The sequence below is a fragment of the Mycteria americana genome, chromosome 2 (genome assembly GCF_035582795.1).
Source record: "Mycteria americana isolate JAX WOST 10 ecotype Jacksonville Zoo and Gardens chromosome 2, USCA_MyAme_1.0, whole genome shotgun sequence".
Taxonomy (NCBI): domain Eukaryota; kingdom Metazoa; phylum Chordata; class Aves; order Ciconiiformes; family Ciconiidae; genus Mycteria; species Mycteria americana.
The window spans coordinates 36598929-36611212 of record NC_134366.1 but is presented as its reverse complement, the minus strand read 5'-3'; the positions used below and the strand labels follow the sequence as shown (position 1 = coordinate 36611212).

The 12284-nt window shown below is 41.5% G+C and overlaps 1 protein-coding gene across 1 annotated transcript in view; it reads right to left on the bottom strand.

Moving 5' to 3' along the window:
* Positions 1-11696, bottom strand: part of STK31 (serine/threonine kinase 31) — a 41821-nt gene extending 30125 nt beyond the window's left edge. The window contains exons 1-8 of the mRNA XM_075495559.1: positions 11658-11696; positions 11512-11564; positions 9955-10053; positions 8876-8950; positions 7958-8116; positions 4764-5119; positions 2657-2825; positions 517-632 (exon numbers count right to left, since the gene is read on the bottom strand). Coding sequence (XP_075351674.1) covers positions 517-632; positions 2657-2825; positions 4764-5119; positions 7958-8116; positions 8876-8950; positions 9955-10053; positions 11512-11564; positions 11658-11685 — 1055 coding nt within the window. The 5' untranslated portion in view covers positions 11686-11696. The remainder of the gene's footprint in view (positions 1-516; positions 633-2656; positions 2826-4763; positions 5120-7957; positions 8117-8875; positions 8951-9954; positions 10054-11511; positions 11565-11657) is intronic.
* Between the last annotated feature and the right edge of the window lie 588 nt (positions 11697-12284).

The following is a 12284-nucleotide window of genomic DNA, read 5'->3' as shown; positions in this document are numbered from 1 at the left end:
TACTCATCTTCCATGAACACATACAGCAATATATATATTCCTTCTTAAAGGAGCTGATGGTCATTTCTATTTCAAGTCTCCTTCCCACGGCAGTTTTGTCCCTTCTTTTAAAACTATAAGGGTAATTTGGGCTACCCAAAGAGATACACCTCTCACAGCAATACAGATACCCAAGGAATTCTGACTACCCAGTTACTTTTAACAACTAGCTGCATTTACTAATGCGTATCTTCAAGGAAGATGGAATTGAAAGCTCTTCTTGCAACAGCTATGGTAAATGAGCAGAATTGAACTGAAGTCATCTGATAAACACTGAGAAGCAGGCAACAAATTCCAATGTGAGCTTCCAAAAAGCTCAGGTTTCAGCCTTGCTTTTGGGAAATACTCTCCTCTGTATACAACGCTACATTTTCTTAGCAAATTAACAAAACAAAACTTCTGGGAAACAAAAAAGCATGCATGACTTCAAGAGGGCAATGATAAATAGTACTATTTTAGGAAAAAAAAAATACATACCTAACTTCTTTCAGTGCCTTCACCTTAACAGCCAAACTTCTTATTTTTGTTCCAATGTAAGTACTTAGGGTTTCCTCAAAACTTGCAGCAGTTTTCCTGGATACTTCCTTCTCTCTCTGAATTATTTATCATTTTTGGAGCAGTGTTTCACAAAGAGAGGTAAAGATAGATCAACAGTCACAACATGCAGACCGTAATTCAGACTTTTGAAAACTACAGATAAACACACACATGCACGCACACACACACACACACAGAGCTGGCACTCTTCAAAACACTAACAAAATGCCTAGAAAGACATACAAACCAATGAGAATAATTTTATTTTCTTTAAAACTTCTTAAAGGTTAATGGCTCATTTCCTTCCTCTCCTTTCAGTAGTGATGTGTTCAAGTGTATTTCTTCAATTACTCCCCATTTGATAGCAAGTCTTCAGACAACATGGAATTTTTTCTTTCTTTGCTGGAAAATTCCTACCCATTACTTCAGGGAAATCAAGTCCAGGACCTCATTAAACTCCTTACTCTCATCACTACCACACCTCAAAATGGTGCAGCAAAACAAGAACTCTCACTGTATATACAACCATCTTGACCTTCCTACAAGGAATAGTCTTAAGACAAAATAAGGAATATTCCTGACCCAAAAAAGCCCACACACCACATCAGGCTATATTCCTCAAGGGGCAATCTAAATTTAAAAGCTCTTGCTCTCATACCACAGAGAGGCTTTTATAAACTCCACTTTAGGTAATGAAACACAGTCTTTAAAAGTTGTTAGCCTTTCAGACTCGCTACATATTATATTAAAAAACCAAAAACACCACCAAACATAGAAGGATATTAAAAAAAACAAAAACACCACCAAACATAGATGGAAATAGTTTTATATTTGCAGATGAGCATCCAAACTCTCATGACTGCAGGGTGTACCCCTCAAAGTACCCCTCAAAGCCACCACCACACATCATCCTTCTAGAACAAATGATTGCCTACCATAGTGTTCTTAGCAGGAAGCAAGTATTTTCTTACTTAAAAGAATATCCACAACCTTTTCTTTTAAAGCAGTTTACTTGCATTCAACACAAAAAAGTAATTAAAATTTGTAGAAAACAATTTTTTTAAAAAAATCATGAGACTATAGATAAGAAATGCTTCTAAGAATTCCTTGCATTCAAGTATTTTTTCTTAGCTGCAGACATGTATTCTGTTGCTTGTTAATTTAGTTTGCATAGACGCACGCAAACATCGTTATCTTCAGTTGATGGAGAATCCATGCAATGACAGGTTAGTATATGTAGAAACACAGGTGTTCTAGGTAGAGGTAACTGAGTAGCAAAGCTGGTTATGAGTAGTTTTATTCCACAAGAAAGAAAAAGGAAACAGCTGCGTGCAAGTTCAGGTTTGGGGCTGTCGAAGGGATTTACACAACAGCAGATTTTCCTTTCATATCTGTAGAGATAAGATTTTGCACAACGTTTTTCTGAATTCATGCAAACATAACATCCTTTCACACAATCTCTTCTTACTAGTGCTGTTTATTGCACTTAAAGCCATTCACAGCATTTTTAAGCCTACCAGTAACTATTACTAAGTACTGTGCTTCTCAGATATTGCTAGCAACTTCCCCTGGAAAGAAACATAAACATCTTTTCTATTAAGCAGCAATTAAGGAAATAACCATTTTTATCCAGTTCTAAAATTCCACAGCTGCTATGATTCTGTGATGCTTAGGAATTTTCAGCCCAACACACAGAAAGCTGTTTTTCCCTCTGAGCTGAGAAAAAGGCAAGGATTACATCCTTATACACAAAGCATGTTTTTAATCACAAAGTGTAAAACTCCACATTCAAAGTGAACGCCTACATCCAAACCAGCAGTTGCATCAAGCGTGGTGGCAAGCCAGTACAGACCCCAAGGGGAGCTAGGGTCCAACCTGGACTGCAAAACGCATGCTGACACACACTGACAGCATCTCCCTGCACCAAGGCAAGACAAGTCTTCACTCAACTAGTTTAATCCTTCTGTATTCCAAACAACAGTGCACAGCTGAACTGCAGTACGATGAAACCGTAAGACAGAAGCACTGCCAGAAACACTCACAACAAGGAAAGAAGCATCCTCTTTGCATTTCCACATACCTGAAGTTCACGTTTCAGCTGTTGAACCTTCAGTTCTAGTTCCTTCCGCCTCTGCAAGAGATTTACATTCTCCCTTCTGAGAATTTCGTTCTCTTCGGATAACTTCTGATCTGGTCTTATTTGTGCAAAGCCGGTGTCTGGCACTGAGGTAGAAGCTAGCATTTTTTCCCTTTTAAAAAATTAATTAAGAGGAATTAATTAATTAAAAAACAGCAAACAAAACCCACAACGTGCATTCTTTCATGCTATTGTAATTTCAATAATGACTAGAGAACACCACATCGAAAAGACTATAGAAGCACCTACACAATCATGCTTTACTTCTTCAGAATTTGTATCTCTCTCCACGCCAGTCTTTACAAAGGCTGTTACACAACAGGGAGGAAAAAAATACATCATCTGAAGACAACCTTTTATATGTTTTTCACACTCACTAACTCAAAAGTCTTTCTCGTCCAAAAAACATCTTACGATACCACACTGCAGACCCAGAAAAGTCAAGGTCCATTGTAATTCAAATCTTCTATCTACTAAATAAGCCAAAGCACTTTAAGATTAGTGTTTTGGATCTATACCCTAAAAGTTATTTCTATAACGAAGAAGAGTGATGCAAAGCCACCTGTCTCAGAGTACTGTGACAGTTCTGTACAGTACCAAACCTCCACTAGAACCTCACATCAACTTCATCCTTGCCTGCATGGCCTTGCAAAAGAAAGAAGCTAGGATGTAACCAATTTGCTTCGCAGGCATACCACCCCAAAAATGCCTGCAATGTGCAAAAAGTTAAAGGACACCAGAACATACAGAAATGGAATAGAGAATCTGCTGGCTGCCAGCTGCTCAGGCCAGTCAGGATAGCTTTATACACAAAAGTATCTCAACACTGCACACCACAAAAAAAAAGGGGGGGGGGGGGCAATTTCTTTTATAAAATCGGATTCAGAGCATATCTATAACTCAGAAAACAGGGCAGATGAGAGTATCAAAATAATTCAGGATGAGGCACTTAACTATAAATTTAGACTTTTTTTGAAGAGCACCTCATTTCATATCAGTATTTGTTAACAGGACTGACTTGCCTAAAAGATCTAATTGTAAAACAGATTTGGATACCGTGCTGGTTTGTGGAAAGGCATGCCCTCAGGTGATTCATTAAAACGTTCAAGAAGCTCAAATTATGGAACATCAGCAAATTCTAAACAAGTTTTTTTGGAGAACATTATTTCTTACACCATCTCAACTTTCTGAATGCCAAGCACCATCTTTCCCACCCACAAACATTTTTCTCAGCAGCCTGTTGCCATGGCAATCCTAGCAACTGTAGGACAAATCTCTTTAAAAAGATTTCTGACAACAACTGTAACTGCCAACTTACCACCACCTCTTGTCAACGTAATTACAAGTTGCAGAGACACCGTTATCCCCCTAAAGCTTACTTCAAACTATGATTGCTGGCTTTATTTCTTATAAGCATACATTGTTACATTCCTACACAAACAAATCACCAAAATATGTTTGTCCTGCTAGGTAAGTGTATTTTAACATTCCACATTTGTGTCCAGTGAGTTTTTAATAGAGGTAAATAAATAGGGGATAGCTACGAAAAGTCTCAAGGACAAGCCTATGGAAATTACACAGATGCTAAAACAAACATCATTGCATTGCCTGTCACTGCAAAATCTGCTAGAGGCCTGACACCCTGCAACCTTCGCTTTCAACTAAGCTTTCTGGTATCTTCTCCTCTGCTTACTGGCTGCTACCCCTTCCTTCTTTTTCAAAATCTTGCATTAAGATACATAAGAACAGCCTGTCTCTGGAAATCAAATGAGGAAGAACAAGCTATCCAACGAGCAACAACACTAATGAACAGTTTTCTCCAGATTAACATCCTAATTCCCACCACCACAGCATGCGCACACACACACATAGACTCACATATACTTCCCTTCCATTGAGTACCTGTATTACTTGATGTTGGAAAGACAGAAATTGAACTTCGTATTTTAGATACTCACTTCCCCTTCCATCTTCTCATATACCCACATCCCAGCAACTAAGCTAATCAGATCACTCATATAAAGTTTTCTATGACATCCCACTGCCTTACTTTGGGGCAAACATACGGTTTCCAGCAGAATTCTGACTCCTTGCGCTGGCAGCTACTTGCTCAAAGCGCCCTCTTGGGATGCTGTACAGTGCATGATCAGACCTGTTTACCCACAGTGGAACTGAAACTTTTATCTTCCGATGTTGGTTTTGCATGACATCCACTTTTCTCTCTTCTGCACCTTTAGTGTTTCCTGGAGAAGTGCATTTTTCAGCAAACCCTGCCTTGGCCACCTCTTCTCCAATATCTATTTTTTCATATTCTGCCTGGGCAATAATGGTACCATCTTCGTGCTTGGCTTTGTGACGTATTTTTATTTCTTTTTCAAAAACTAGGCTGCTCAAGAACTTCTTCCCCTGTAAAATAAAAATACAATGAAGTTGTGTACTGGACACTCTGAATACTTTTAGCTGAAATCAGCCATCTTTCTTCTAAGAAAAAGAGGACATGTTTAAGACCAAAACCCAAATAGCTGCACAGGTAAAGCTGATGTTTAACACATTTATTCTGAAACAATGCTGTATCTGTACAACTGCAACCATACCTGATCTAGTCACTCTCAATGTGAGACTGGACTTCAACACCAGTAGTTCTCCCTCAATGTTCAGCTTTGAAGAATTCAGTATCATTTATACATGACAAAAGTCCGAAGTCCCATCAACTCTCAATACAAGTTGGCAACCAGGTTATCCAAGTCTTTTAGAGGATACTAGACCAACTATTTAACAGTATTATACAAAATTAAATGAAAAAATATTTTAATTATTACACTGTTTAACAGCCTTTCAATAAGTGGTCCAGAAGCTGAAATAGAACACAGCGACGAATTATTATGTGTATCTACCTTATTGAAACTACTCATTTAGAAATTGGGAAATGCCAGTATTGGCACCTACCAGTTTCATCAGTAATATCAAAGAAAAACAGTTTTGAAAGACTGGAGAATGCACTCAAGACCTTCAAAAGACTTCGGGTAGAATGTTATCTTTCATTTACAGGGGTTTTTTTTCTTTGTGCCCCACCACTTCTGAGAACAAGCTGGTTTTGCTGAAAATTAAGAATGGAAGGGGTGGAGGCAGGAAAGCTACACAGAGCAAGCAAATAAAGCTGCACCTCAAGCAACAAGAACTGTTTAAAAAAACAAAAACCAACAACAACAACACACAACCAAAACAAAACCTCAGGGAATTGAGAACAGAGATTCAGATGTACCTATCTTAAGTAATCACATTAAGCAATGTCAATAGGACCACAGGGACAAGACCATACACAAGGGGTCTCAGATCTCCTCTAAATGATAGAGGGATATGCAAGGCAAGCAGGACAGCCGCCTCCTGCCTTCTCCTCCTCCAGCAACTGCTGCTCCCAAGCCACCGGCTGGTGAAGCATGGGCAGTGCCAGTGACAAGCCTTGAAGAAGCATGCCATTAAGACTGTAAGTGGTGTCCTGGAAAGGGAGACCACCACTAGTAGAACTCGACCATTGGCCACCAGTGCCACTCAAGAGGGCTCACAGCTTTTACCAGTCCTGTTGGCATCAGCTCCTGAGCCTTTCACATTTGTTGCTGGCCAGGGATGACAGGGTTCCTACTACCACTCACATTCACCTGCTATTCTCTCTCCTGACCAAAAGTTTGTACAGTACTCAGGCACATGGCATTCAAGCAGCTCACAGATGTAAGTGAATTTATTGCAGGTTCTGTGACCAAGGGAGGTATTTTTCCCTCTGAAGGGAAAGAAACAGAAGTACTTTGTTTTCTCAGCACCAGAAAGAACTCGGGTCAGTCAGAAACAGTCCTGAGGCTCTAAAGATGGCAAAAGCATACTCTAAAAATCACCTCCCAGCACAATCTGAACTGTTTTTGACAAAACCATTTTAGTTTCTAGAGTATGTTCAGGGCAATAGATCAGACAGTCCTTCCCAGCGTGCCCTCCCTTCACAGTTAAACATCCAGCTCTTAAAAGACTCCTCCTGGTGACACTGTGCTGACATTTTAACTTCTCACAGAATCATAGAATGGTTTGGGCTGGAAGGGACCTTAAAGATCACCTAGTTCCAACCTCCCTGTCACGGGCAGGGACACCTTCCACTCGACCAGGTTGCTCAAAGCCCCATCCAACCTGGCCTTGAACACTTGGGGCATCCACAACCTCTCTGGGCAACCTGTTCCAGTGCCTCACCACCCTCATAGGGAAGAATTTCTCCCTTACAGCTAATCTAAATCTACCCTCTTTCAGTTTAAAGCCATTACCCCTTGTCCTATCCCTACATGTCCTTGCAAAAAGTCCCTCTCTGGCTTTCTTGTAGGCCCCCTTCAGGTACTGGAGGGCTGCTATAAGGTCTCCCCAGAGCCTTCTCTTCTCTAGGTTAAACAACCCCAACTCTCTCAGCCTGTCTTCATAGGGGAGGAGCTCCAGCCCCCTAATCAACTTTGTGGCCCTCTGCGCTCGCTCCAATAGGTCCATGTCCTTCTTATGCTGGGGGCCCCAGAGCTGGACGCAGCTCTCCCTCGACCTGCTGGTCACGATTCTTTTGATGCAGCCCAGGATACAGTTGGCTTTCTGGGCTGCAAGCGCACATTGCTGGGTCATGTTGAGCTTCTCATCAACCAACAACCCTAAGTCCTTCTCCTCAGGGCTGCTCTCAATCTATTCTCTGTCCAGCCTGTATTTGTGATTGCCCCGACCCACGTGCAGGACCTTGCACTTGGCCTTGTTGAACTTCATGAGGTTCACACCGGCCCCCCTCTCAAGCCTGTCGAGGTCCCTCTGGATGGCATCCCTTCCCTCCAGCATGTCGACCACACCACACAGCTTGGTGTCACTGGCAAACTTGCTGAGGGTGCACTCAATCCCACTGTCCACGTCACCAACAAAGATGTTAAACAGCCCCAGTCCCAACATTGACCCCTGAGGAACGCCACTCGTCACTGGTCTCCACTTGGACATCGAGCCATTGACTGCAACTCTGAGTGCAACCATCCAGCCAATTCCTTGTCCACCCAGTGGTCCATCTGTCAAATCCATGTCTCTCCAATTTAGAGACAAGGATGTTGTGCAAAGCATTTGACACTGCCCCGCACAAGTCCAGGTAGACCAGGTAGACCCTGTGGTTTGCACAAGGAACAGGTAGGTCCATTTGGCAGCATCTGTTACAGATCCCATCATCTAAATACTTCAAAATCTGTTACTCACCTGGTCAAACATGTTTAAGTTCTGATTAGTTGGTATCTGCAGTCCCCAGAGTCTGTACTTCTTGGCAACACTCGGACATTGCAAGTTTGGTGGAATTTCAACTATGTCTGCTCTATTCAGAACCTCAGAATTTCCATAGTCAATGTACAATACCTGACACTGCAACAATAATATAAAATACAAATCAGCAGAGGTTACATAACCTCCTACAGAAATATGTGCTGACAACTACTAGAATATAAGGATTTTAACACACGTGCATGTTGCAGAGATCAGAATCTTCCGTGCTGAGCCTAGACACCTTTCAGAGGAAGGAACCAAGTTAGAGAAATCTCTTATGTTGGCACCTGTCTAAAAGCTTAGCAACAAAACTTTAAGTAACAAAACAGATCTTTGCTGGCAATTTTTTTTTTCTTTAAGGGCTACAATTAAGAAGCAATATAGAAGACTGACTTCAACGGACAGATATGCAATCTAATGTTTCCATGCCAACCAGCCTGTCTATAAATTATCTTTTTAAATAGGAACTACTAGCCTTCTGTATTAGTCACCTAATGCTGATTAACAACTCTTTCAGGTCATTTGCATCAGTGCTAACATGTCACATGAAGGCTGCCATTTTCACCACTCGGAAGTTCTGAAATTAAATTACATTGCTTAACAACATTAACTACCACTCATGAATCTCTTTATCAAGAGATACAAACAGCACTTCACAAGTATGTCATGTTTTGCCAGTCTTTTCATCAGCATTTTTCAAAATTACAGGTCACTTAAATTTGTGTCCCACATGTATATTCACTGTTTTTAAATGCATTCACACAGTAAGTTTCAAAAAGAGAAGGAGTTGCATTTATTCCTATCATCCTGCATGTAGAACTGATACACGATTAAAGACTTTGAAAAAATGGTTCCTGCCTTTTCATTGTTGATCACTTGTTGTACCATACATCTGTACCAACATCTATCTTCAGAAAAACAGCCACCGTAAACCTGGGAATTAGGAAAAAAAGATCAAGAATAGCATTCTGAAAATACAAGCATACCTCAAAATGGTATTTGTAATATATTACAAATCTTATTTTCACACTCTCCTATAATTATCCCAACAGCAGTATGAAAACAAAGCAATGTATTTGATATCCTATCTCTCATAACAATATATGTTAATGCTTCAAAAACATAATCCTCTACTCCAAAAACAATAGCTCAAAGAAAATTTTGCAACTAGAAAAACACCAACATTTTAAATAGCAGACTCCCATGGCTTTTCTGTTAATGTGTCACTACAACATTTTATTGACACTGACGGCTTAGTAAGCCTGACAAAGGAACAGGCCAGTCACATCACAAACATGCTGGGTTTGCCATTGGTACATTTTCTTCCTTCTCAAGAGGAATGTAGAAGGTCATTTACCTGCATACACAAACAGTTCAGACAAATCGTTTTATTTAAACCTTACTTTGCAATAAGCCATCGGTAGTTCGCACACAAAAACAAAAGCTGCCATCACTCTTTGTATGCTTGTCATAGAACTGCTATTAAATATGTCTTTGTTATTTTAAGAGTACTTTGTCCAGCGCATTTAACATTACAGGTTTTTGTAAGATCTTCCACACTTCTTGAGATGGAGCAAAGAATCACTTCCCTGAAAAAGCATTGCTCTCTTGTTAAAGATAACCCATAACGTATACTGGACAACAAAAGAGAATTCAGCACTCTGTATGTTACCTTCTTGTAGTATTTCCTGAGTGTTAAAAAAAACCCAACAACCTATGGTCGCATAATTTAACTGAAGTCTGAAGTGCAGCAAGATCTAAACTTGCTCACACAAAATAAGTGTTTTCTGTAGGAAAGCCAGCAGTTCTTAAAGAGATCTTAAGAGAATATAACCCACAGCATGATCAAGAAAATACCTAAGAAAATGATTGCATGGAATTAAGGCTTTTTTACATCCAGGTGAAAAACAAACTCCACATATACACAACCTACTTACCTTACTAAAATCAGGTTTGCCAAAAACTGCATCAGCCCGAGGACAAGCTTCTGCCAGCGCACAACTTAATTTCAAGAGGTCATTACATCTACTGATATTCTAAGAAGCGTGGAGAGAGGGTACAAGTTATTAACTGTCACTTTTAATAGATGCTTGATGGCTTATAACAGCCAAAAATTAAAACAGCTGTTGCACTGCTGTTGAGACAAGTAATGCCCCACCTGAAGCTTTCAATCTTCGTTATTTCAGTTGCATTTCTAAGTCTGCTCTCATTTTCTTCCAAAAATTAATGAAACGGATCAGGGGCAGGTAATGTACCCCAGAGAAATAGTTTGCAACAAATGTTTTTAACAGTTTAATTACCAGGTTCTGCAAGCGGTATGCAGATCTTGCGTATCAATCCTTCCTCACAAATTTTAGTATGTATTTGGTGTTCTTTTTCTTTGTCTCTTTAATACAGGAGACAACAGCTCTGGCATACCCCTTGTTCTCTTTACATGCAAGACTCGTGTTTTGGTTTGGCTGAAAGAAGCAGAGTCTTTCCAGTTACAACTTGGTATCTGAATCACTGTAAAACTGGGTCAATTCCAGTAACATGGCATTTATTAGACAACATTCTACTTGTAATTCAAAGGAAAGGATCCAGAGCTCAGAGCAGGGAAGAAAACACTAGTGCAACTAAACATTTTGTTAACCTTCGAAGTACACTCCTAACTTTTGTACCTTACAATATTAAAAACACTGTGACTGAGTCTCAGAATGCCAGGCTAAGAACCTAAAGGAGAATTACCTATGACTATTACATCTTTATTAGAAGAAACTATTCCATGAACAGAATGAGTAAAGTTTGGTCCCCCTCCCCAAATGCCAATTAGGGACAATGACAAGCAGCATTACCTCCTCCAACTGGCTCAAAGCTACACAGGTGTTGACTAATGTGCACACACCAGTTACCAGCAGACCAAACAGAAAGGGCAAGCTTTGATACTCCTTCTGGATTTTCCCCTCTCCCTGCTGCACCCCCACCCCCACCCCATTAATGAAAACTACTCATTGTTTTGGGTTTTTTACTTTTCCTCACTCCCCCCCATCCAACATCTTCCTGCCCATCTACACAAAACTTGAAAGGACCTAGCATCTTTGAACCATCTCCATGTCAAGCTTCATGGAAACTGCCCCACATGCTCAGCTGTTAGAGGGTAGGGGATCCATCCCCAGCAGGACTCCAACTGCCTCCTACAGTATTCTTCACTCAACAGCAAACATTTTAAGACTCTATTTATTTATTTTTTTGGCAAAGTCTACCAAATATTCAAGAAAACCCAGCTACAATTCAAATGGATGGATGAACAATTCTTTTTGACATTTTGGGAAAGAATAACTGATTTCGGTTTAAAAGGGCACAATAATACTTGCAATTCTGCAATCCAAAGTAACTTTTTTCTTCCAACATCAAATGCTATAATTTATTCTCACTTCTACAGAAACTTGCTGGGGGAGGGGTGGAGAGATAAGATTAAACACTTCAGTTACAATCAAATAGTTCTCCGAATTCACCTGTGCCCAAAATGTTACAGCATCTTCAACATGGCAGCCCACAACATCTTCAACTTGAGGGACGGGAAAGAAAAAAAAAAAAAAACAACATTACTCCCAAGTGTAAGATTATGTGTTTGTTTGTTTTAAAAACCACCTCACGTTACCTTTATCATACTCTGTGTCTCCATCCATGACAACAGGTTCTGAAACATTACAAGATATCTATAGTTAAAAGAGAAATGAAGGTATTCTTCCAGAGGCCGTGGCGTGAGGAGGTACGTGCACCCACCCCACAGGCCCAGGCAACCTGTCCCTGCCCTAAACACTTCATGGGTTCACTGCTTAGGGGGCTCCGGCTCCCCCATAGCCTCACCCCCACGTTTCTCCTCAGCCGTTCTCCCTGCCAAGTAAGAGGCACCCACTTCTTTAGTGAAAAACACTTTTTTACACGTAAGCGCCGTAAGGCTGGCACGACCGCGACTTCCTGCCAGCAGAGCAGGGACCCCTCCTCACCGCGAAGCCCCGCGCCCCTGGGAACCCCCGGGAGCGAGGGCCGGGTGCCGACCTCCCCCGATGGAGCGGCCCCGGCGCTACCTGAGGCGGCCGGGCCGGCTGGGGGTGACGGGCCCCGCCGCCGCCACACGTGCTCCCGCCGCGGCCGCCCCCAACGCCCGCCGCCGGCCCTGCGCATGCGGCCGCCTGCCCAGCCCCCGGCGGGTCCTTCAGCGCGGCCCCCGCGCCCCGGCCAGCGGCTGCCCGCCCGGGCGGTGCCTGCCCTGCCCTGCCCTCCC